Here is a 27431-nt window from a genome sequence, read left to right as displayed (position 1 = left end):
AAAAGTCGTTGTATTTTTATCTCTTAAAGAATTTGTCAATACTTTATTGTCTTTGATTAAGATGGGAAAGAAGTCCCGGTCTCATCATCAAGACATTACTAGCACTTTTATAGATTGGGAAGATTTGCTCTCTTTGTGTTGATTTTCATTAGTTTTATTTCAGAATATACCCTCAGGGGGCAAATTGAGGGGCATGCATTACCCGTAATATATGCAATCCATACACTACACAATCAGGTAAGGGATATAAAAGATGAACAATGTATGGCCCCTGTTCTAGGAGAACTTAACAAAAACATAAGGGAGCGAATGTTCATAAATAGTGATGCAAGATGTTCTTTCTTATATTTGAATACATCTTTGAAGAAATAATCCAAAAAATCAAGTTGTTAGATAGAGGCCCATGTTGAGAATATTTATTCCCTCTCAGTATAGATATTGCTTGTATATCTATATTTCTTTATGCAAACGTGTTTCTATGCATATGTTTCTTTCTTATACACGTAATTTACTATATACACATCATTTTACCCCTTGTGCAAGGTTAAGTGAGCAAGACACATAAGGAAAGGACAAAAGATGAAAGTAACTTATAGCGAAGAAGAATTGAGGGATGTTTCAAGACTGCCTCCCCAGTGGCTCAGACAATAAAGAATCTGCCTGCAATGCAGGAGATCTGGGTTTGATCCCTGGGTTGGGAAGATCCCCCGGAGAAGGGAATGGCAACCCATTCCAATATTCTTGCCTGGAGAATTCCATGGACATAGGAGCCTGGCAGGCTATAGTCCATGGGGTCACAAAGAGTTGGACATGACTGAGCAACTAACGCTTCACTTCAAGGATGAGTTTTTTTGTTTGATTTACATCCTTAAACATGGTAATTCAGGGAAAGCATATTCTATAAGGAAGAATACCAAAAGACCAGAGGCAGGAAGTAGAAGTTCAGGAAATGATTAGAAAATATGAAATTGAGCTATAAACAGAATAATGGGAGAAATTGGATAAATGGTTTGGGGGAATTATGGGCATTTTTGTCTATTGTAGCCTCAAAATTTTCCATCCTTTGAGAAAAATATACTGATTTTGCATTCCTGGAATTGGTGGATTTAGATGACTACTAAAATTGCCTTTGACCAAACAACTCAATGGTTTTTATATTACTACTTAAAATATTTAAAAATCCAATTGAAGGCTTAATTGGCATATGTTTTGATCACTTTGTAGCTTCTTTCTTTGAAACTCTCTAGCATGATCACTACAAACTCTTCTCAGCTTAGTGTCAACTGATGTTGACACTATCCATAACTATGGGTCATGGGCCAACAGTAAAAACACAGAGATTCTTCCAAGTCCCAACAGAGAATAAAATGGATCTGGATTGATTTAACTTTTTGCTCTATCTTCTGGGTAAAACTCTAGTTCATAGGATTTCTGTGTAATAAGGGTCCATCAATTTTAACCAGATGCACTTTTGGGTCTCCAGATGATATCACAATAATAGGGTAGTCTAGAAAATAATGATGCTGTAGCTTCTTGGGAGAACAAAGAATGTTTACCTCCCAACTCTAAAAAAGATACTTTGCTTACATTTAATTTGAAGATTACTTTCCTGATGGTTTGAATTTAGTGAGTAGGATGTAAAAGCAGTCCCTTGAGATCTGACCATTCTGTGTGTATTAACACTAAGGAGTTCCTTTTTCATTTAAATTGTTAAAGTATTATAAAATTATAAATATCATGACAGAGTGGGCCTTAAAAGTAGTATAACAAATTCCTTTGAGCTATTTCCATATTCTGTTCCAAACTCTCTGTCCAAACAACAATGCTGGTTTTCTGACTTAAAATTTTTCTCTATCTTAGACTAGTGAATCTTATAAAATATTGTAGTAGTATCTATTATCTACGTTTAATGTTATTTACCTTATTTCTATAATTCAATAAATTAAAGCATTTTATTTTTTAAATGTAATCAAGATATTATAATTGTCAGGTAATATAGCTTCTATTCATTTATTTCACATATTTATTTTATATTGTACATAATTTAGCTTATCATGTTTCTTTTCCTAGAGTGTTTTTTTTCTTTTAACCATATACTGGGGATGGTGGTAATTATGTAAATCCTTAGGTCCTTCTCTAATATAATTTCAGTTTTATTGATTAATCATATAAATTCTTTACCCCTTTTATATGATGCAATTTTTAAATCAGTTGTTCATTGAACAATTTAATTCTCTGTCTTGGTCTCTGGAACTAACATGTGTCCATATGAGGGACTGGATTTTCATAATGACAAGTCAGCAGCCCAGCTTCATGGTCTTTGACTTCTTTTATCCAGCATTCAGTCTTAAGACTGTTGATATTATTTCTTACTAAATGATAATTTATTCCAAACACTGTGATTTCAAAATGTATTTGACTTGATATCTGATTTCATTCCTATGAACTTCCTATCATGTAAACTATTGGTCTATCAACAGAAAGAGAATTTGAATCTAGTTGTCTCTACCTAAAGAAAAAGGAAATCCAAAATCCCACCTGGTGATGAGATTGTGAATCAACTAAGATAACGTATTTATTAACTTATTCACAAAGTCTCACTTCTAATCCAAAGCTGAGTTTTCCAACCCAAAACTGTCATTTCACATGACCTTTGTCCAATTCCAAATAGTTGTCTGCCTTTACAGACTTACTTTAAAATCACCTCACCCAGGCCAAACAACATCAAACCTATTAATAACCTCCTAAGGTGACACTCCTAAGATTCTTTTGTTTCTCTTATGTGGTGCTACCCCTCCCTAAAAGAAAAAAAGATTATTACGAGGGAAAATGTTAGTTGCAAAATGCACAGATAAGAAAATACACATTTGAAAAACAGCCTGTACTAACATGTCCTAAACTAAGCTCTAAGGTTTGCTTTTAAGGCTAAAAGCCATTGAGGTCCATAAACAGTTGTATTAAATTCAGGAAGTTGTTCAAAATATGTTAATTTGCAGACACATCTACATAGAATCAAATCACAGCAACTTAAGTTATTTATAAAACACATTGATTAAGTTATCATTTATCCTGATTGGTTTATTAACATAAATCATGCTTTAAAAAACATATTAAAGCATCAACCTAAAAAAGTTAATTTATTCAACAGGCATACTGCTTTCAACAAAAACACAAATTGCTGTAGTAGTCTTTTAAGAGATATTAAGAACCCAAAGTGTGTACTCCCACACCCAGCTTAGACAGCAAGATCAAATTGCCAGGCCTCCATACAGCCTAGCATGTACATTCGGGTGACTCTACTATTCCACTGTCTTCTTTAGCATGACTTCAGCCCATGAAAATTGCTTGATGTTTCATAGAGGTCCAGACTGATGTCTTTAACGGAAAACATCACCAGACAGTTTGTGCCCTCAATTCTTTAAATCTTTTGCCTCAAATTGCCTCAAATTTTTGGTTTGTTGTTTCCAGCAATCCTAGACTGTTATATCTGGATCTTCGGCCAATCCTAATCAAGTCACTCCTTGCTGCTGCTGCTGCTAAGTCACTTCAGTCGTGTCCGACTCTGCGACCCCATAGACGGCAGCCCACCAGGCTCCCCAGTCCCCGGGACTCTCCAGGCAAGAACACTGGAGTGGGCTGCCATTTCCTTCTCCAATGCAGGAAAGTGAAAGGCAGTTCTATTTCCAGTTTTTTAAGGAATCTCCACACTGTTCTCCATAGTGGCTGTACTAGTGCCTTATGATCCAGCAATCCCACTGCTGGGCATACACACTGAGGAAACCAGAAGGGAAAGAGACACGTGTACCCCAATGTTCATTGCAGCACTGTTTATAATAGCCAGGACATGGAAGCAACCTAGATGTCCATCAGCAGATGAATGGATAAGAAAGCTGTGGTACATATACACAATGGAGTATTACTCAGCCATTAAAAAGAATACATTTGAATCAGTTCTAATGAGGTGGATGAAACTGGAGCCTATTATACAGAGTGAAGTAAGCCAGACAGAAAAACACCAATACAGTATACTAATGCATATATAGGGAATTTAGAAAGATGGTAACAATAACCCTGTGTACGAGACAGCAAAAGAGACACAGATGTATAGAACAGTCTTTTGGACTCTGTGGGAGAGGGAGAGGGTGGGATGATTTGGGAGAATGGCATTGAAATATGTATAATATCATATATGAAACGAGTCGCCAGTCCAGGTTCGATGCACAATACTGGATGCTTGGGGCTGGTGCACTGGGACGACCCAGAGGGATGGTATGGGGAGGGAGGAGGGAGGAGGGTTCAGGATGGGGAACACATGTATACCTGTGGCAGATTCATTTTGATATATGGCAAAACCAATACAATATTGTAAAGTTAAATGAAATAAAATTTAAAAAAAAAAAGTGAAAGGGAAGTCGCTCAGTCGTGTCTGTTCGCAACCCCATGGACTGCAGCCTACCAGGCTCCTCCGTCCTTGGGATTTTCCAGACAAAAGTACTGGAGTGGGGTGCCATTGCCTTCTCCGAACATAGCTAAAACCCTAGCCTTAACCCTAACTTTCATTTGATGTTCTGACCTTTGATTCTGTCTACAGCTCCAGAAGTGTTTTACCCTGCAGGGCAATAAGCAGCCCACTCTACCTTGTCTTATCGACAGGTGGTATTGGGGATATTTGGGGAGTTGGTCTTCCACAGGCTAAGGGCACAGATGTAGAACCAGATTTCCCAAACTCAAATCTCACTTCTGCTACTAACTATCTGTGTGACCTTGGGCAAGTTAGTTAACCTCTCTGTGCCCAAAATTCTTTGTCTGTAAAACGGGATATAATAAGACCTATTTCATAAAGTCATTGTATTGATTGATACATATGAAAACAACTTTAAATAGTACCTGATGTAGTAATAGAGGTATGTGTCATTAAATTATTAATATTAAGATTTTGTTCTACTTAAATTAATATAATTAAAATATTAATATTATTAAATACCTTAGGACATTTAAAATATTTTTATTTTCAAAATAATTACACCTATAATTTTCCATGACCACTAATTGTATTTTATGGTATATTTTATTTATGATAATAGAATGAAAAATTAGAAATTTTTAAAAACAAATTGTCTAATTTTCATTTTCTCAAATTCTGTGAAATGCATACATTTGAACTTCCTTTATTTTTCAGACATTAATTTAATGTATAATCTTTTTACATTATGTTTTAAACTTTAGAATAATTTTATTAACAACATTAAAAAATTATGAATAATTTAAAATATAATTTGCTTTAAAAATATACGTGTGTGCCTGCATACATGTGTGTATATGGGTGTGTGTATTGTAGAAGGGGAATAACTTAATACTTGTTAAAAATGGCAAGGAAGTCTTTATTTAAAAATATTGCAATAGAGCTCGAGACTACTGAGATACTGGAGCAAAACTGAACTCACTTCCCCTAAAACCAAACATGAGAGGGTTTGTAAATGCTGGGGTGAGTTTAAGGAAAAGTACCTGAGGATGTTTGTGGGGAGGTTGGGCAGTGTAATAAGACCATCTGTGTTTGGTAATTGTCACTTACTGAAGTTAGGCTGCTACCTTCCCATAGACACTGGAGATAGGCTCTGGTCTCGTTGATTACATTTCGGAACAATGGCTTCCAGGTCCCTGAGAAAGACATGTCTGTATAGTAAGACTGGTGAGAGGCTATGAGACTATCGTCTCAAAGGCACCGAGAAATACTTTACAACTCCAGGTTTTCTAAACTAATACTTTGAAAAGGAGAGCAGGGGCCTGGAGTCTGGATGAATACTGTCAAAAGTCTGATGGGCCTGAGGGAATCTTTAGTGGCTCAGCTGGTAAAGAATCCATCTGCAATGCAGGTGGATTCCCTGCAGAAGGGAACGGCTACCAACTCCAGTATTCTGGCCTGGAGAATTCCATGGATTGCATAGTCCGTGGGGTCACAGAGTCGAACGCAACTGAGTGACTTTCACTTTAGGTTCTTGGTCAATCTGTATGTATATAACTATTATTTAAAGGATAGTGTTGGATATTTTACACCTGCGAGAGGAACTCATATCTTCACTGAACTCTTACAGAAGGATATGTTTTAGTTTCCTTGACATTTTATATCCCACATCCTGAAACAGACTTGAAATTCCATAGTTTTGTGTGGTCAGATTTTAAATGTAAATTGTTCTATAGGCAAGGGGAAAAAAATCTCTGTATCTAACTCAAGTATGCTTGTAGACATTGTCACAGAACTGTAGACAAGATCTTAAATACCAAGTATACATATTACTTCTCACAGATGAAAAGAATATAAGGGACACAAAGGATAAGGCTGTCTGCATGAGCTTCTTTTTTTCCTTAATGTTTCTTTCATCTTTTCTGGTGAAAATGTCTGAAAACTCTGACATAAGCATGACCCTCCCAAGAAGAAAAGAACAGACAACATTGGTAGAGTTTCTCCACCCACATGTTCTGGAGCTCAGCTGCTGCTTCTGGAAGCTACTTCCCCTTGTTTTCTCTCCATTGTCTGGTGTGAATATGTGCAGAGACAGAGCTTCATAGCAAAATAATCTTTCAGGAAGTTCCAAGAGTTATAAGGCAAATTAGAGGTTGGTTAAACAATGGTTATAGAAGAAAAGCATTCAGTGGCTCTTTCTTTGCCTTCGTCATGAAGAGCTCTTCTCTTTTTATACTGGGGTTTGAATATTTTCTATTTCTTAGATAGCTGTTTCTTGTTTCTTAGTTGTTCAGGTTTTAGATAATGGTTGCACTTGTCATGACCTTCAGTCTGTTTTCATGTAATTACAGTGTTTGGAAAGTTTTTAAGAGAATTTTGATTTTGGAATAAAAAGTATTATGAAAATCTAGGGTGTATAAAAAAGACCCAGACCAACTTTTTGCCATTAACCAGTAATTAGACTAACTTTTAAATTAGGACAACTTCTAATAGGTAAAAGGAGGGCAGCATGCCCAAATCTCTTGGTATTAAAATTATGTATTTATAATTCACATCTTAGTTGATTGTCTTTCACGTTATTACACTAGCCAATAATATCATCTGTGACTTTAAGCTTTTGAGTTACACACTTTAGTTCTGGAGCCAGTTATTGTTTCTATACATAACCTCTTATGTCTAAGTCAAAGCAGTGATCTTAATACAGTATTTTCACATCTAATATCTAATATAAATATTTCAAGACAGAGATCCTTATCTTCTTTTGCCATAGTTACATATCAAAAGTTGTCTCTTGATGTTCTATATTTTGTTAATAAATATGACTGCCCTATAAATTTATGAAAAATACAATAACATCTTGTACAATAACAACCTACCTCACATAGATAGAGTTTTCCTTAAAATCCTTCAGAAAAAATTGTCTTCAAATAAGGAATCCTTTCTGAATCTCTACTGGTTATACACTGGTAATGTTTTAAAACTGTGTAACTTATTTTCCTTATAATTTACTTTCCTTTTACTTGCTCCTCTTACTCAAGACATAGAAAAGAATATATCATTTCCCTTATTTAATATTTCTTTAGATATTTGAAACACTGTTTTAAAGTTGTTCCTCAGATTGCCCACCCACTAATGTTTCTAGGAATCCTCTCCTACAAGATATCAAAGTGCAGAGAAGAAAAAATTACTTTTGGTGTGTAATTTCGTCTCCAGTCTCCCAATTTTTCCTTTAAAAATCATGTCAATTTTGCGGTCTGGAACACAGTATTGCCTTGTTTACCAGCTTGTTTTTAAAAAGCAATGTTTTAAATTAATTACTTCCCCAAATGAATTATTTCCTTCTTCTATCCAAAGAAAATAAAATTGACTAAACATCACCAGTATGGTTTCTGGGCATTTAATCTGCATGTTCCCAAGATTCTGTGGCTCTTGGAGGCAATAGTGACCTCAATCTCTATTTTTCTCCTTTACAATCTGTTTTCCAAAACAATAATAAATTAATGTCTGGGAAAAGCAAAGACAAAATAAAGCCAAAACATGACAACTTATTTCTACACTAACAGGAACCAGCATGCTGGAGGATTGTAGTAGTTGTCTGTGAGCCGAGTCAGGTTTGAAGAACTCTTTACTTATGATTGTTGTTGTTCTTCAGCCACTAAATTATGACCCCATGAACTAGCACTCCAGGCTTCCCTGTCCTTCACTGTCCCCCAGAGTTTGCTCAAACACATGTCTGTTGAGTTGGTGCCATCCAGTCATCTCCTCTGTCACCTTCTTCTTTTCCTGCCCTCAGTCTTTCCCAGCATCAGAATCTTTTCTAGTGATAATTTAATCCCCAGTGCTTAGATGAAGAAATACTGCTAAGCTCAACCTTCACGGTGGTTACTTTACTTGTTATGATGAAGAGTGAAATTTTATTTAATTGGCACTCCATTCAGAGCACAATTAATCATTAGAGTATTTTACAAAATTCTAGGGATGAAAAGGCAAACAAAAAAAGGAAACTCTTTGTCCATATGAAGCTAAAGGGCAATAGGAATGAAAATGCACAGATGGCTTCAGTATATTAAGAACTTTGTTTGGGGCACACACACTATTATAGGCAGTGAGATGTTATGAGAAATATTGGATAAAGGACTAAATGGCCTGAGGAAGTCTCAGAGGAGGATCTGTTTGAGCAGCAATTTGCAGAATGTGTGGAAAAAAGAAGAGTCATTCCAAGCAGAGGAAACTTGTAGCAAATAAGACGATATATAATATGCTCAAAGAGTGGTATGTAGCTCAGCATAAAACTAAACTACAGGGTAAGAATAGGGGATGGGAAGACATATGACTAAAAAGAGGGCAGGGACCAGACCTTAGGAAATGTTACATTGTAAACAGGGGTCTGTAGTCTGCCTTTTATTTTAGTGGTGCCCACAAGCTATGGCCTTTGACTGTGTGGATCACAATAAACTGGAAAATTCTGAAAGAGATGGGAATACCAGACCACCTGATCTGCCTCTTGAGAAATTTGTATGCAGGTCAGGAAGCAACAGTTAGAACTGGACATGGAACAACAGACTGGTTCCAAATAGGAAAAGGAGTACATCAAGGCTGTATATTGTCACCCTGTTTATTTAACTTATATGCAGAGTACATCATGAGAAACCCTGGGCTGGAAGAAGCACAAGCTGGAATCAAGATTGCCAGGAGAAATATCTATAACCTCAGATATGCAGATGACACCACCCTTATGGCAGAAAGTAAAGAGGAACTAAAGAGCCTCTTGATGAAAGTGAAAGAGGAAAGTGAAAAAGTTAGCTTAAAGCTCAACATTCAGAAAACGAAGATCATGGCTTCCAGTCCCACCACTTCATGGGAAATAGATGGGGAAACAGTGGAAACAGTGGCAGACTTTATTTTTGGGGGCTCCAAAATCACTGCAGATGGTGATTGCAGCCATGAAATTAAAAGATGCTTACTCCTTGGAAGGAAAGTTATGACCAACCTAGACAGCATATTCCAAAGCAGAGACATTACTTTGCCAACAAAGGTCCGTCTAGTCAAAGCTCTGGTTTTTCCAGTGGTCGTGTATGGATGTGAGAGTTGGACTGTGAAGAAAGCTGAGTGCCGAAGAATTGATGCTTTTGAACTGTGGTGTTGGAGAAGACTCTTGAGAGTCCCTTGGACTGCAAGGAGATCCAAGCAGTCCATTCTAAAGGAGATCAGTCCTGGGTGTTCTTTGGAAGGACTGATGCTAAAGCTGAAACTTCAGTACTTTGGCCACCTCATGCAAAGAGTTGACTCATTGGAAAAGACTGATGCTGGGAGGGATTGGGGGCAGGAGGAGAAGGGGATGACAGAGGATGAGATGGCTGGATGGCATCACCGACTAGATGGATGTGAGTTTGAGTGAACTCCGGGAGTTGGTGATGGACAGGGAGGCCTGGCCTGCTGCAATTCATGGGGTCGCAAAGAGTCGGACACAACTGAGTGACTGAACTGAACTGAACAAGCTATGAATGGTTCCTATATGTTTAAATAGTAGAATAAAAGTCAAAAGAAGACTATTTCATGACACGTAAATAATGTGGAATTCAGGTGTCAGTGTACATAGATAAAGTTTTATTGGAATGTAGCCTCTCCCTTCTGTTTACAAATTGTCTGAGTCAGCTTTCACATTAGGATGGTAGAAGTGAATGGTTGTGACAGAGACCCTATGGCCTGCAAAACCTAAAATATTTACTGTGTGTTCCCTTCCAGAAAAATTTTGCTGACCCTTACTGTAGAATAAAGACTTTAAGAGTTTATGCTGTAAAAAAAAAAAAAAGCCATGGGTGGGTTTTTAAGGATGAAAGTGTCTCACCAAGAGATGTTTTGTAAACTCTTTCTTGGGTGGCATATTTTGAAAATAGTTTGAGTGCAAGCAAGATCAGTGTCCAAGTGAATGAAGGCATCATGAGCAGATAAGTGAATCAAGACATATTTGGTCCTGTTGTGATGGGCAGGTGAAACAGATATTAGTATATGACACTAACCTTGGGAGAGAGAGACGTTCACAGAATAAAGCATCATCGTGCAGAGATGGCAAGAGAACAACTAAGTCTCCTTTGAGATAGAAAATTATGAGCCTCACATTGGAAGAGTCACATTATAATCTATTTGGTAAACATAAATTCATTTGTGGTCCCAAAAGTAAATGGATGAAAAGAACTATTTTTAAACCCTTTCCAAAGTTGTTATTACTCATTGAGTTTCAGGAGAAGATTTATTTTGATGTTCCTTTCTTTAATGCATTTTATAATTTGGTCAAAATCCTTATTTTTGATGAGATGTTTTTAGGACATGCCAAACTTACCCCACTAGCTTTGAAGGTTGGTGTGAAGCTTATCTGCTGGTTTCTCCCAGATCCATTCCTTGCCTTTTCCTTGCTCTGCTCTAGATTGAGGGGGCTGAACCCCACTGAGTCCATTGCTGGGCTCCTTAGCCTCTCTCTTCCACCGAGTTCTGGCTGTTGCCAAAACTCGGCCTCTATTCACCTATGCCAACTAGAAACAGAGAGAGAGTTTTGGGTGAAGTGAGAAGGAGTAGCTTTTATTGCTTTGCCAGGCAAAGGGGGCCACAGTGGGCTAATGCCCTGAAGACCATGTAATCCACACTGGAGGGGCTAGTGAGGAGTTTTATAGCATCCAAGGAGCAGGGTGTGATCATGGACAACTCTTGGATTGGTTTGCCTCAAGGTGAAGTTTCAAGCATCACCAACCAGCCTTATGGGTTGTATTCTTGTGGTCAGCAGTTTTCATCTGGCAGGGGGTGCAGAGTGCTGCTTCCTGTAAAAACAACTTAGGAATGTGTATCAGGCCTTTATCTGTACAGATAAAGTTCAGTGATTCTGCTGTATTGCAGAATGATGGTCTAAATTGTTACCCGTTCTGTAGCCCAACAGCTGTTCTTTGTTTCTGCATCTTCATGTTTCCCAGTCATTAACTCTAGAGTCAGCATTTGACTTCAAAAGACAAGGGCACAGGGGCTTGTACACAGTTTCATGGCCACCGTAGGGCAGCAATGGAAACGGATAGTGGGGAAGACTGCAGAATTCAGAATTCCGACTGCTCTGGACACCGTCTTCAGCAGTGGTTGTGTCTCTTTGGCGGTTACAGCTTTTCCAGTTGTTGCAGTCTTATGACCTTGTCTCCCAGACTCTGGTAACTCCCTTGGTGCCCTCCATCCTAGGTAGCTAAGTCTTCTTGCTGTGGTTAATTTGCCACACAATTTCCTTTGGCTTCTGTTCTCTGTTGTCCCTTATTGTCTGCTCTTTCATTCTTTTATTTTCAACTGTGGTAAAATTTTCACAACAGAAAGTTGATTAATTTGACCATTTCTAATTCTACAATTCAGCATGTTTTAAGTCAACATTTCAGTTGTATGGTTCAGTGGCATTGGGTATACTCACAATGTTACATATCTATTCCCACTATTTCCAAACTTTTCCATCATCCAAAACAAAAATGCTGTAACTCTGAAGCAGTGATTGCCTAATCCCCTTTCCTCAACCCCTGGTGCTCTGTTCTCTGCCATCACGTTCGTCACTGGTTTTCCATATTTGATTTCTCTTCCTGAAATACAGGAGACCCAGGTTCAATCCCTGGATCAGGAAGATCCCCTGGAGAAGGAAATGGCAACACACTCCAGTATTCTTGCCTGGAGAATCTCATGGACAGAGGAGCCTGGCAGGCTACAGTCCATGGCGTCACAAGAGTCAGACATGACTGAGCGACTAAATCACCACCACCATCATGCTCCCTGGAGTGAGCTGTGTTTTCTTGTCTGGACTTTGCCTGCTACTTTGCCTGGGGTTTCCCTACACCCAGATAGACGAGTGCACAGGAGTGGCTAGCATTTTTGATGGGCTTGTTTTTCCCCACACCTTTTAATACACTTGTCATAAAACTTTTTCATGGAGTTTTAAAACAAAAATAATAATAATCTGCTCATGTAAAAATCTATAGATTTGGAGTTTTTGAAGCCCCTTTCTCCTTTTCTGATGTCTTCAATTTTTTGTATTCTTGGGATTTTTTTTTAAGAGTTGATAATGAATCAAAAAACAGTAAGTGATATTTAGAACAGTGTGACTTTAGGAGAGAAAGCATGAATCCCAGGGACGGGGGAGCCTGGTGGGCTTCCGTCTATGGGATCGCACAGAGTCAGACATGACTGAAGCGACTTAGCAGCAGCATGCCACAATTTGATATTTTATAATCTCTGCTTCCTCTTTGAAATGGTTTGTTCATTTCTCTTGGAGTTCTTCTGTCCTTTTCCTTTTCTCTTGTTTTTATATGAAGATATATTTTTTTGATGTGCACTATTTTTTAAAGCCTTTATTGCGTTTGTTACAATCTTATGTAGCAAATGTTGCATTAAAATGTAACAATTTTATGCTTTGATTTTTTTTGCTTCCTGTTTTATGTTTTGATATTTATAGTTTATTTTTTATGTTTTGATTTTTTGGCTGTGAGGCATGTGGGATCTTAGTTCCCCAACCAGGGATGGAACCTGCACCTCCTGTGTTGGAAGGAAAGTCTTAATCACTGGACTGCCAGGGAAGCCCCTCCTTCTCCTTCTTAAGACAGAATTCAACTGAGTACATTGGAAGATCTTATTGGTTTAATTGAGTTATTCATGAACTGGGTAGTATCCCGTCTAACAAGTGGAGAAGGAAATGGCAACCCACTCCAGTATTCTTGCCTGGAGAATCCCAGGTACAGAGGAGCCTGGTGGGCTGCCGTCTATGGGGTCGCACAGAGTCAGACACGACTGAAGTGACGCAGACGCAGCAGCCATCTAACAAATAGGAGTTCCCTCTGTGGAGCTGTACGAAATGGAAGGTTTTTGTAGGCAGAAAGTGGCAGGAACAAGGAAGGGGTGGACTTCTTTCTTGGGTGTTGGAAGGGATCTATCAGGCAAATTCCCTCACTGGTGCTGGGCAGGAAAGTCCAGACTGACTTATTAACATTATGTTGTGGGGGGTGGGGGGGTGTTGAAACTGTTATTTGGTTACTTATTAAGTCTCAGCGTTTTTTGGTGATGAGGACTTAGTGTAAGTGATGCCATTTTGAGCCTCTTGTCTCCTTTTGAATGCATCCTAAGTTTTTTCCTCCTAGTCACTTATCCGGAGAAGGCAATGGCACCCCACTCCAGTACTCTTGCCTGGAAAATCCCATGGACGGAGGAGCCTGGTGGGCCACAGTCCATGGGGTTGCTAAGAGTCGGACACAACTGAGTGACTTCACTTTCACTTTTCACTTTCATGCATTGGAGAAGGAAATGGCAACCCACTCCAGTGTTCTTGCCTGGAGAATCCCAGGGACGGGGGAGCCTGGTGGGCTGCCGTCTATGGGGTCGCACAGAGTTGGACACGACTGAAGCGACTTAACAGCACCAGCAGCAGCAGCAGTCACTTATCACTAGTACTACCTACTTAAAATGATAGGTTGAACCAGATGGGATTTTTTTGTTTCTTTTTGTGTGTGTGTGTGGTTTGCACATTTAAAGTTAAATCTTGATGTAATTATTGTGTTTTTATAAAAGTACCGAAGTGTTGGACTTTAATTAGGGCAATTTTGTTAGCCTAAACTTCCTTTGATTCAGGTTCTACCAATTGGCCGATTTTTTCTTTTGTTTGAAATCTCTGCTGCGTAGTACAGATTCTTCAAATTGTGCATCACAGACATTTTAAGTTCTTAAGGCAGAAATCCTTTCTCCATAAACTGTGTTGATGTTAATTAACTGAATACTTTGAGCTCTTCCCGAATCCTGTTGTCAGTCAAGTTAGCAAGAGTGCGAGACTCACATTTTTATGCCTCACATATTCTGACATGCTGATGCATGATTAAGGCTGTTTGGGTTATGAAAAGAAAGGACTGGAAGTAGGACAGCCAAGGGGAGAAGGAGGGAAGGACGAGGAGACAGTGGGGGAAACAGAGGGTGGGATAAAATGAGAGAGTACCCCTGACCTCTGTACACTACCACGTATAAAATAGTTGGGTAGTGGGAAGCCGCTGTATGGCACAGGGAGCTCAGTGGTGCTCTCTGATGACCTAGAGGGCTCAGTGGGGATGGGTGGGAGGGATCTCAAGAGGGAGAGGACATATAGATACTTATGTCTGATTCATGTTGTACAGCAGAAATCAACACAACATTGGAAAGCAATTATTCTCCTTCAAAAATAAAAATTTTAAGAGTGAATGTTAAATCTTGCATTTACCAAATTTGTGACCTTGGGCAAGTCACTTAGCTTCACTAATCCTATTTCCTCCTGTGCACGTGGATACTCCACATCTCCAAGTCCCATGCCTGGTAAGGAGCAGATGTTAGCAGCCAGATTCTTGGACTGACATCGGACAAAGTCAGCAAAGGAGTAATGGTGAGAGGCGAATGCTTTGCATTGAAGAGGTCAGCTTGATAGTTTAGGAAAAGAGAAAGAAACATTCAGCAGATGTGAGGATGAAAAAAAATTTTAAATCACTTTGGAGATTTTTGTGACAGAGATAGAGAACAGATACACTTATATGACAAATATGCCTTTGGAAGAAAAGATGGTGAAAATGATTTTGAGCTTTTTATTTTCTGTGCATAATCCCCCTTTGATATTTTTTGAAGAGTTTGCAATGAATTATAAACTACCTCTCTGTTACTTTTGATTGTCAGATTGGTGTTACATTGGCTGTGACACCATGCTATGTCTGGGCCACAAAGTTGAGCAGCTTTTTAACCAGTTACATATGAAAAGAGGTGCAGAAGAAAGAGAAGAAATAGGTGTTGAATATCACATTATTTCATTTTACCCTCACACAACCCAGCAAGATGGTAATATTATCCCCATAGACAATTCACTAATGTCTAGAAGAGCTAGGCGCCTAACCCGGGTCTGACTGGCTCCACTAGGTTTTGCTTTGCAAAATGAAATATGTATAGCAGTTGATTAAGGTCACAATATGTAGAGCTATTGAATAAACACAAATATGTAATTTCTTAAAGGGCATGATATTGAACATGTGAGTTGTCTCTTAAAACATGATCACACCATAAAATACAAGGCACATTTTGCATTATGTTAAATATAAATTAGAACTTCAAGGAAAGCTCATGAAGGGTGAGAGATGACAATGTGATCTATGCTTTATGATGAGGTGGAGAAAGTGGAAGACCAAGCAGGTACAGATTGGCTCACATTGCTGGGAAAGTGAGAGATGATTGCAGAAGCATCCATCACTGTGTTTTATTGATAGGTTTTGATTGTAAAACAGAAATCATAAAAGTGTCTTAGAAGCTGAGCAAGTTTTTCAGTGTGACAGAAGGTGCATGCCTGCTAAGTTGCTTCAGTCATGTCCGACTCTTTGCAACCCAGTGGACTGTAGCCTGCCAGGCTCCGTCTATCCATGGGATTCTCCAGGCAAGAATACTGGAGTGGGTTGCCATGCCCTCCCCTAGGGCATCTTCCCTACCCAGGGATCAATCCAGTGTCTCTTACATCTTCTGCATTGGCAGGGGGATTCTTTACCACTAGCACCATGTGGGAAGCCCAAACAGAAGGTAGCAATGATCTATTCCTGTTCTCCTGTAACCTCTGTTTGCCCTACTGTAACCATCAAACTAAGATATTCAGGAACTAATGAGAAATTAATTTGCATTTTGTGATGCTCTGAAAAGCCTCTTCCGATGACGCTTTAAATTATAAATGAGTGGATTTTGTGTATTCTTATTGTCTGCGGCTCAGCTGACCTGCAAGAGAGAGTGCTGAGCTGCCAGGTGTCAGAATTGCTGATTAAGCCTCTCAAACCACAGTGGTAGAAGCAGTCGTCCACAACCAGAGGAGGCGCAGACTCCTGTGCTGAAGTCTCCTTGACAGGTGGAGGGTGAAGTGGATCAGCACAGACATGGAAGTTGGGGGGTAGATCATGGCTCAGTGCTGATGGAGCCCCCAGTAAAATGCTCTGGCAGTTTTATGACACCCTGGGTTGGAGAGAGAGCAAGGGGAAAGGGCTCAGAGTGGAAAAAAAACCCAGGGTTCTAAGACAGTAGGGAATCTTGTAAGCTGCCCTGACATTTCCCCACCAGGAGGTCTCAGCAGAGGCATCTAAAGAAGACCTTTGCCCAAGACCTGGGGTCAAGAAAGCTGGGAATGAAGTTGCCTGGGCTCTGAACCTCAGTATGTGAAAGAGCTTGTCCCACCTGGGCTGGAGTTGGGGAGGTGAGTAGGAGGGGAGGGGAAAGGCTGAGTCCTGGACTGCAACTCCCCCAACACCTGCACCAAGGCTGGTGGCGGAGGGCAGCTTTCCCACTGGAGGGGTGCCAGGAAAAGTCTTTGGAAAGGCCTGCAGTAAGGCAGAGAAAATTACATGCTGGTTCTTAGGTAGAAGCTGAACTCCCCAGTTGTCTTCATTGGTGAACTTTTTTGACCTTTAAAATTTTCAGAGTAGGAAAAACTTGTAATTAACTAACTCTTGGGGGGAAGTATAAGAAACTTGGTATAATTTTGCAAGAAAAACAAAACAAAACAAAAACCCTCTTCTTTAACTGCTACTGCTTTTTTTTTTTTCCTCCTTTCCTGAAACAGAATTCTCAGTTTCTGCAGTCAGCCCCAGTTAGCCACTGGTTCTACTTCTGTTCTTTTTCTTCCCCTCTCTTCCTCCTCCTCCCCTTGCTTCTCTACCTCCGTTGTGTTGACTTTTAATGGGGAAAGTAATCGTCTTAGAAAATTTGATTTAAATTTTTGTATGTACCTACTTGTAGACACTTGCTATATTAAAACAAGAAATTCATGCAAATGGTATGTTATATGAATTTGTTTCATGAACTAAAAATGGGACATAGGGTTTGTTTTTAGTGATTGTTACAGCTTGCAAACCAATTATTGGGGGCATGATCTTAATGTATCGAGTGACTATTTCAAATCCCCTTTTCAGGATAACATCTACCTTGTTTTGGATGTTACAGTAGTGAATATCTTCACAGAAATGTGGGCTTTGGGGTTTGCTTTGCAAGAGGCTTCCCTGGTGGCTCAGACAGTAAAGAATCTGCCCACAATGTGGGAGACCTCGGTTTGATCCCTGGGTTGGGAAGACCCCCTGGAGGAGAGCCTGGCAACCCTCTCCAATATTCTTACCTGGAGAATCCCCATAGATGGAGGAGCCTGGCCGGCTACAGTCCATGGGGTCGCAAAGAGTTGGACACAACTGAGCGACTCACACTTTCACTTCGCAAGACACAAAATGTCCTGGTTCAAATCATGAATATTTCATATATTCAATTTTTCATTTGTCCATAGCCATTGTCATTTCTGGCATTTTTGTTCTTATTTTAGGATAAATTCCTTCTGATTTGACCTTGACCTGAGTGAAACTTTTGTGAAATTGGAAAATTTCATCTTTCTTTTGTGCTACACTCACCTTTCAAAAGAATGTTTGTCTTTTTTTCTTCCCTTCCCTTTATTTTTTGGAAGGAGTGGGGGAATGTGTAGATGAAGAGAAGTTTCTAGTACAAAGGAGTAGGTCAGTAGCAAGACTACTAGACTACTCTGTTGGGGCTAGCCTTTCTTTGTTTTTCTAATTCCAACTACTAAAGTTCACCTCTCATTTTATATATACTATCTACGCTAGTATGAACACCCACCATGTGAAGGAATTTTCTGGATTGAATGTGTGCCGTGTTTGCGTGCAGTATCTCTGGTTGTAAACATGATAAAATTATCAATGCAACGCCCTAATTTGATCCTCAAGTGAAGAGATGTTATCCAGTGAATCATATGTGTTTGTAGGAGGCAGCGTTGCAGCTAACAGAGCAGGAATGGGACCCAGATGTTTTCTGAGAAGTTGGTCGCACTGAAGGCAAGGAGCATTACCTAAAGTGGAGGCAGCCATATGGAAGTGAAGGTTGGAAACATCCCATTACAAGTCATATATCACTGAGTTGACAGCAAAGGTTTCAGCTTGTTTTTATTTAAATCATGAAAGCAGCTGCTCAGCTGTCTAGCTGTATTAAATTTAACCCCCTTTCCTGGCAATTGAATTCAGTAATTTATGCAATTTTGATTGGCCCACTGCATAAATATCATTTGGAGAGCTTTCACTTAGTTTTGTCCCTAAAATTCACATCCAGATTCATGATTGGCTAATTTTTCTCCTGAATGAAAATGCTTGCAGATAATGCACCTGGCTGAGTCTATTAAGGCGAATCACAGAGGAATACTGTAATTTTAGCTTTGGCAGATAATTGCTATGGCAAAACATAAAGGAATACCAGATAGTTTTTTTTTTTAATGATCATTTGTATCTCTTGGTATCTTTTACTTATTTTCCTTTAGTTATCGTCTTTCCTTCTTCTTTGTCTCTTAATGATGTTCTCTTTCATTTCGCTGTCCTGTATGCATTTCCAATATGTCATTCTGCCTAACTCTTCATATTTTGAGTTGGGTCTCTTGGCTCCTTTAGTTGACCCTTTCACAAGCCCCTTCCAGCCTTTTTTCCTGTCTTTCTCCCCTCTTCTACAACGTGCCTCTCTTTCCTCAACCTCCCTTTAAACCCCTTTCCAGTTTTACAACCTGCAGCTGCTAAGTCACTTCAGTCATGTCCGACTCTGTGCGACCCCATAGACGGCAGCCCACCAGGCTCCCCCGTCCCTGGAATTCTCCAGGCAAGAACACTGGAGTGGGTTGCCATTTCCTTCTCCAATGCATGAAAGTGAAAAGCGAAAGTGAAGTGGCTCAGTCGTGTCCGACTCTCAGCGACCCCATGGACTGCAGCCTACCAGGCTCCTCCACCCATGGGATTTTCCAGGCAAGAGTACTGGAGTGGGGTGCCATTGCCTTCTCCAATAACCTGCAGAGTTGGTTTTAAATACCACTCCTTGAGCTCTATGGAGCTTTTGAGATATTCCCTGCCTGTCGTGAAGTGTTTTTTGTCAACATTTGGAGCACCTTCAACTCATGTTTTGGCCACATGTGCCTCAAGCTACCTGCTAATTTAAGATCTATTTTATCACTTGCCCACCAAAGTAGAGACTTGTAGTATCGCCTATTGGAAAAGTATAGACTTTAATTTCCTGTGGGAAGAAACACAAGTTTTATTTTAAACAATAGGAAAAATGGTTAAAAATAGAAGTAAGATGGTTCTAAGGAAATAGATGAAAATAAGGCAGTGTTTTCACATTTCTTTGGATTTTTACTCGGGTACTAATTCAGCGTGCGTGCATGCTAAGTCGCTTAAGTCATGTCCAACTTTTTGCTACCCTATGGACTGTACCCTGCCAGGCTCCTCTGTCATGAGATTCTTCAGGCAAGAATACTGGATCGGGTTGCTATGATCTCCTCCAGGGGATCTTCCCAACCCAGAGATCGAACCGGCTTTTAACATCTTCTGCATTGGCAGGTGGGTTCTTTACCCCTAGCACCACCTGTAAAGTTTTGTAATTAAATATCCTTACCTTTCTTCTGCTAGATAATTTGTTGGAGATATTATGAAAAAGGCATTTCTTGTTTTATTCTGTTTTTATTTTATAATGGTGTCTTCTGCTGCATTATTTTTCATGGATATGAAACTCTTCAGAAGGTGACTCTGATAATGAGTTATATCTGTGAGATGAGGATCCAATGTTTTTGCCCTAAAAATAGTTTGAGAGTAATTTAGTGTGCAGTTAGGTGCCAAAATGATTTGCTGTGGGTCAGTGAGCAAGCTGACATTATACTGGGCTGTTTTCTCCAGGGCTAATAATAAAGTGAATGGCCTATGCAGAGAGAATTTTTCATTTCTCAAAAGTCATCTCTACCTAAACAGAAATTTTGGCCCTATATTTCCGTTCTTTCAAAGTATAGCATGTACATACTGCTATATTTAAAATAAAGAACCAACAAGGACCTACTGTTACAGCACATAAAATTCTACTCATACCTTGTAGTAAAATGGGGCTTCCCTGATAGCTCAGTTGGTAAAGAAACCACCTGCAATGTAGGAGACCCCTGTTTGATTCCTGGGTTGGGAAGATCCACTGGAGAAGGGATAGGCTATCCACTCCAGTATTCTTGGGCTTCCCTGGTGGCTCAATTGGTAAAGGATCCATCTGCAATGTAGGAGACCTGGGTTCAATCCCTGGGTTGCAAAGATCCCCTGGAGGAGGGAAAGGCAACCCACTCCAGTATTCTGGCCTGAAGAATTCCATGGACTGTACAGTCCATGGGGTCACAAAGAGTCGGACATGACTGAGCAACTTTCACTTTCTAATAACAAAAATACTTTGAAAAGAATTTGAAACAGAATAGATGTGTTTGTATAACTGAATCACTTTGCTCCTCACCAGAAACTAATACAACATTGTTAATCAACTACACTCTAATGTCAAATAAGATGCTGCTGCTGCTGCTAAGTGGCTCAACTGTGTCTGGTTCTTTGCAATCCCACGGACTGTAGCCTGCCAGGTTCTTCTATCCAAGGGATTTCTCAGGCAAGAATACTGGGGTGGGTTGCTATTTCCTTCTCCAGGGGATCTTCCTGACCCAGGGATCGAATCTGGGTCTCCTGTGTCTCCTGCATTGGCAGGTGAATTGTTTACCCCTGAGCCACTTGGGGAGTCCCATAAAAGAATATATACGTGTGTGTGTGTGTGTGTGTGTGTGTGCGTGCGTGCAAAAGGGAAAAAAAGTTGTAGTATGGCTCAATGAGCTATGTAAAATGGACTGGAACATCAAGGATGATTTGTTAACAAACTTGTAGAAGACTTATAGAAGATTGTTGTGATTAACTGTTTATCTACTGTTTTCTCATTAGAAATCAACTCAGAATATCCTTTTCAGAACTGGTGTCAGGAGATAATTGACATCTCACAGCATAATTGACTTTTCTTAGATCATATCTGACAATGGACAAACAATATATTATAGAATCCCTATAAACAAAGAGTAGACTGTTTTGGGTATTTTTAGACAGGTCACCTCCTTGACTGCCAGTCTGACTTTAAATCTGGATCTAGGCCAGTGATACTTGAAGTAAAGAGTGCATTATCAGATGTTATGAACCGGTAACATTGAGCTCAAAGTTCTGCTTTTTGGATATTGTCCAGTCCCAGATTTGATAAGATTTTAGCCCATAAAACCTAATGTGAGAAGGGCTGGTTTTTATTAGGGCAGAGGATGAACAAGACAGGGGCAAATAAAGCCAGGACAAACTTGGGTCACATTTACACATGTGAAATATGCAACGGGAAAAGGTATATCACACTAGGAACTGACTTTTCATTCATTCATCAAATATTTATTGAGAAAGTACTATGAGTTCAGACAGTAGGCTAGGTGCCTAGATACCCATGTAGGAGGAGAACTGTAGGAAAAAAACTGTCAAGAAAAAGGCAAATTGCTCAGAAAGAATATTATAATCAGTATCAATCAGTTTAATCAGAACTCAAATATTTGAGAAGATGCATTAAAATATTTACTATGTCTGTGCTAGTCTTTCCTTAACATTTCATAAACCAAGATATATTTATTTACTCATATGAATAATAAATGACCTTAGGAATGAATATGTTGATTTTTGAGGGGCAGCAAGTATGACTAACAATTCTAATAGAAGCTGGAGGGATTGGGGGCAGGAGGAGAAGGGGACGACAGAGGATGAGATGGCTGGATAGCATCACCAACTTGATGCATGTGTTTGAGTGAACTCTGGGAGTTGGTGATGGACAGGGAGACCTGCTGCTGCTGCTGCTAAGTCGCTTCAGTCATGTCCGACTCTGTGCGACCCCATAGATGGCAGTCCACCAGGGTCCCCCGTCCCTGGGATTCTCCAGGCAAGAACACTAGAGTGGGTTGCCATTTCCTTCTCCAATGCGTGAAAGTGAAAAGTGAAAGTGAAGTCACTCAGTCATGTCTGACTCTTAGCGACACCATGGACTACAGCCCACCAGGCTCCTCCGTCCATGGGATTTTCCAGGCAAGAGTACTGGAGTGGGGTGCCAGGGAGACCTGGCATGCCACAATTCATGGGGTCACAAAGAGTCAGACACGACTGAGCGACTGAACTGAATTGAACTGACCTGAACTGAACCTCAGCAACTGTCCTTAAAAAAAAGGTTCAACAAAAACCATTAGGTTGCCTTTTCCATCATTCAGATTAGCATATATATTTTTTATAATATTCCTATTTTTAATATTTCTACATGTGTATATTTTTATTAAACAAAATTTAATGTTTGTAAACCCCAATATTACTAGATATGTAATATGAAGCAAAATAATTTTTAGGACTTTTGAAGATATAATTGAACCCTGCTTCTAATACCGCCAAATTTGCTGACTGCTTTGAGCCTATTCATGACCCAACCACTGTGTCATATTGCCTAGGAACAGTCCTATCTAATCACTTAAAGTTATACCAGGAAAGCAGTGCTCAGACAAACAGTAGAAGAGAAACTTCAAGTATAGATTTTTAGGGGAATTGGGTGATGAGGAAGGGATGTAAGATAGAGGGCAAAGATCTGGTATATAGTTCAAAAGAACAGTGTGGCTCTGTGAAATCCTTTTCTCTTTTACTATACCCCTATTCTAGAACTCCTTGGAAGCCTGGAGATCAGAAGGAACATCATACCTCCTTAAAAACAGTGGCTCTCTGACTTAGATCCCTTTCATTCTTATTAACCGTATGTAATAATCCTGACACGTGTCTGAAAATAAATGTTATATTTCAAAGGTTCATCAAAAGAATACTTCAAATAGTAGTTATTTTTCAATGAAGGTATGATTTCTTCCACCAGGGTTGCTTAGAGTAGGGGTCCCCAAACACTGAGCCATGGACTTGTACCGTGGAAAAATTGTCTTCCATGAAACTAGTTCTTGGAGCCAAAAAGGTTGGGGACTGGTAACTTAGAGCACGTATTTTTAGCACATTTCCCTATAAAGCTGCTGATAAAAAGTTTAATTGCATATTCATAATTTATTTGTCAGGATTCAGTTAATAGTACAGACCTCAATAATTCAGTTGCCATAACATTGCTGTTCCTTTGCAGGTAATTGTAGTCATCATTATAATAAGTTTTAAATAGGGAAGGGCAGATATTTGAAAAGATATAGAGAAAAAATAAATAAAAACTACACATTGTCTAGACTCTTGGAAAAGACTTTTTTTAGGTATGAGATTGTTATTCTAGGGAAGCTATTTTACAGCTCTATAAATTATAGATAACTCACAGCAAGGTAAAATAGCTCTTTTTGTAGACTTGTAAATTCTGTCCTGTCTAGCTCCCTCTTTCACATGACAAAAATCAATTTTAGATGCTATTGCACATTCATTTTGATATTTTGTAAATGTGCCTGTTTTTAATTTTATTTTTTGATCCAGTTATAAGATCTGCCTGGTTTCCTCAGAGTTCAACCCTTAACAAGTGCTCATTCATATATCTAGATGACATTCACTTTTTTTTTTTCCTGAAAATTATCTTTTTAAAAGAAAACAGTCAATTCCATTTGAAAATATGATGGGGAATTTCCATATAATGATATCACTGCAATAAGTTCATCAAAATTTTTATCTGCGAATTTTGTCTTAGATATCAGACAACAGCATTTCTAGTAACATTTAATATCAGTACTAAATTGAAAGGGATAATGATAAGATTCCCACTCTAGTATTCTTGCCTGGAAAATCCCATGGACAGAGGAGCCTGGTGGGTTACAGTCTGTGGCATTCAAAGTCGGCAACCGAACAACAACAGTGATCAAATTAGAAACACCAATTGCTGTGCCATTTTGAATTTTCTTCATATATGTTAGGCTTTAGCAGAAATTGAATTTCAATGATTTCTTTAAAATTTGGTCATTCATTTAAAGTTTGCAAAGTTATTAGATGCCAACTGCTATGCTTCTCCTATGCCCATAAAATCTTAAAGTGGTGTTGGTGATTAAAATGAAGTATAAAACCCAAAAAAGATATCCTTTTCATTATGGGGGCTGGAATGCAAAAGTAGGAAGTCAAGAAACACCTGCAGTAACAGGCAAATTTGGCCTTGGAATATGCAATGAAGCAGGGCAAAGACTAATAGAGTTTTGCCAAGAAAAAGCACTGGTCATAACAAACACCCTCTTCCAACAACACAAGAGAAGACTCTATACATGGACATCACCAGATGGTCAACACCAAAATCAGATTGATTATATTCTTTGCAGCCAAAGATGGAGAAGATCTTTACAGTCAGCAAAAACAAGACCAGGAGCTGACTGTGGCTCAGACCATGAACTCCTTATTGCCAAATTCAGATTTAAATTGAAGAAAGTAGGGAAAACCACTAGACCATTCAGGTATGACCTAAATCAAATCCCTTATGATTATACAGTGGAAGTGAGAAATAGATTTAAGGGCCTAGATCTGATAGATGGAGTGCCTGATGAACTATGGAATGAGGTTCGTGACACTGTACAGGAGACAGGGATCGAGACCATCCCCATGGAAAAGAAATGCAAAAAGTGAAATGTCTATCTGGGGAGACCTTACAGATGGCTGTGAAAAGAAGAGAAGCGAAAAGCAAAGGAGAAAAGGAAAGATATAAGCATCTGAATGCAGAGTTCCAAAGAATAGCAAGAAGAGATAAGAAAGCCTTCCTCAGCGATCAATGCAAAGAAATCGAGGAAAACAACAGAATGGGAAAGACTAGGGATCTCTTCAAGAAAATCAGAGATACCAAAGGAACATTTCATGCAAAGATGGGCTCGATAAAGGACAGAAATGGTATGGACCTAACAGAAGCAGAAGATATTAAGAAGAGATGTCAAGAATACACAGAAGAACTGTGCAAAAAAGATCTTCATGACCCAGATAATCACGATGGTGTGATCACTCACCTAGAGCCAGACATCCTGGAATGTGAAGTCAAGTGGGCCTTAGAAAGCATCACACGAACAAAGCTAGTGGAGGTGATGGAATTCCAGTTGAGCTATTCCAAATCCTGAAAGATGATGCTGTGAAAGTGCTGCACTCAATATGCCAGCAAATTTGGAAAACTCAGCAATGCCCACAGGACTGGAAAAGGTCAGTTTTCATTCCAATCCCAAAGAAAGGCAATGCCAAAGAATGCTCAAACTACCACACAATTGCACTCATCTCACACGCTAGTAAAGTAATGCTCAAAATTCTCCAAGCCAGGCTTCAGCAATATGTGAACCATGAACTTCCTGATGTTCAAGCTGGTGTTAGAAAAGGCAGAGGATTGAACCTGGACTGGCAACTCGTTTCCTACATGATATTTTACATGTTTCATTGCCATTCTCCCAAATCTTCCCACCCTCTCCCTCTCCCACAGAGTCCATAAGACTGTTCTATATATCAGTGTCTCTTTTGCTGTCTCGTACACAGGGTCAGTCCAGGTTCGATGCACGATGCTGGATGCTTGGGGCTGGTGCACTGGGACGGCCCAGAGAGATGGTATGGGGAGGGAGGAGGGAGGAGGGTTCGGGATGGGGAACACATGTATACCTGTGGTGGATTCATTTTGATATTTGGCAAAACTAATACAATTATGTAAAGTTTAAAAATAAAATAAAATTAGAAAAAAAAAAAAAAGAAAAGGCAGAGGAACCACAGATCAAATTGCCAACATCCGCTGGATCATAGAAAAAGCAAGAGAGTTCCAGAAAAACATCTATTTCTGCTTTATTGACTACGCCAAAGCCTTTGACTGTGTGGATCACAATAAACTGTGGAAAATTCTTCAAGAGATGGGAATACCAGACCACCTGATCTGCCTCTTGAGAAATTTGTATGCAGGTCAGGAAGCAACAGTTAGAACTGGACATGGAACAACAGACTGGTTCCAAGTAGGAAAAGGAGTTCGTCAAGGCTGTATATTGTCACCCTGTTTATTTAACTTCTATGCAGAGTACATCATGAGAAACGCTGGACTGGAAGAAACACAAACTGGAATCAAGATTGCCGGGAGAAATATCAATAACCTCAGATATGCAGATGACACCACCCTTATGGCAGAAAGTGAAGAGGAACTCAAAACCTTCTTGATGAAAGTGAAAGTGGAGAGTGAAAAAGTTGGCTTAAAGCTCAACATTCAGAAAACGAAGATCATGGCATCTGGTCCCATCACTTCATGGGAAATAGATGGGGAACCAATGGAAACAGTGGCAGACTTTATTTTTCTGGGCTCCAAAATCACTACAGATGGTGATTGCAGCCATGAAATTAAAAGACGCTTCCTCCTTGGAAGGAAAGTTATGACCAACCTAGATAGCATATTCAAAATCAGAGACATTACTTTGCCAACAAAGGTCCGTCTAGTCAAGGCTATGGTTTTTCCTGTGGTCATGTATGGATGTGAGAGTTGGACTGTGAAGAAGGCTGAGTGCCGAAGAATTGATGCTTTTGAACTGTGGTGTTGGAGAAGACTCTTGAGAGTCCCTTGGACTGCAAGGAGATCCAACCAGTCCATTCTGAAGGAGATCAGCCTTCAGCTGCTAAAGCTGAAACTCCAGTACTTTGGCCACCTCATGCAAAGAGTTGACTCATTGGGAAAGATTCTGATGCTGGGAGGGATTGGGGGCAGGAGGAGAAGGGGACGACGGAGGATGAGATGGCTGGATGGCATCACTGACTCGATGGACGTGAGTCTCAGTGAACTCCGGGAGTTGGTGATGGACGGGGAGGCCTGGCATGCTGCGATTCATGGGGTCGCAAAGAGTCAGACACGACTGAGCGACTGATCTGATCTGATAAAATTTAAATACAATGCTTGATTTTCTGAGTATGTCTTGGATTTACATGAATCCATGTACATGCATACATACACATGCATATTTGGAGATATTTGAAGAACTATGAATGCATATTGTAATTATTTTATCAGTTTAAATTCTTTGCATGTGGTGATAGTTTTGTAATTATGTAGAACAAAGTCCTTGTTTCTAGGAAACACATACTAAAGTATATAGGTGTAAGATTTCTTG

General features: G+C 39.5%; 1 protein-coding gene across 5 annotated transcripts in view; it reads left to right on the top strand.

Annotated features, from left to right (window-relative positions):
- The window catches only part of AGMO (alkylglycerol monooxygenase), a 408240-nt gene that overhangs the window by 335336 nt on the left and 45473 nt on the right, over positions 1–27431 (top strand). Inside the window, exon 13 of one of the 5 annotated variants that reach the window (XM_070787550.1) lies at positions 18261–26056. The exons of 3 other annotated variants lie outside the window; for them this stretch is intronic. In XM_070787550.1, coding sequence (XP_070643651.1) covers positions 18261–18311 — 51 coding nt within the window. In that variant the 3' untranslated portion in view covers positions 18312–26056. Of the gene's footprint in view, positions 1–3468; positions 3850–18260; positions 26057–27431 lie in introns of those variants that run through there. One more of the 5 variants, XM_019958486.2, reaches the window with a different exon arrangement.

Source organism: Bos indicus, chromosome 4 (genome assembly GCF_029378745.1).
Source record: "Bos indicus isolate NIAB-ARS_2022 breed Sahiwal x Tharparkar chromosome 4, NIAB-ARS_B.indTharparkar_mat_pri_1.0, whole genome shotgun sequence".
NCBI lineage: Eukaryota > Metazoa > Chordata > Mammalia > Artiodactyla > Bovidae > Bos > Bos indicus.
Note: the sequence above shows the minus strand (reverse complement) of the source record. Positions and strands in the feature narration are given on the sequence as shown.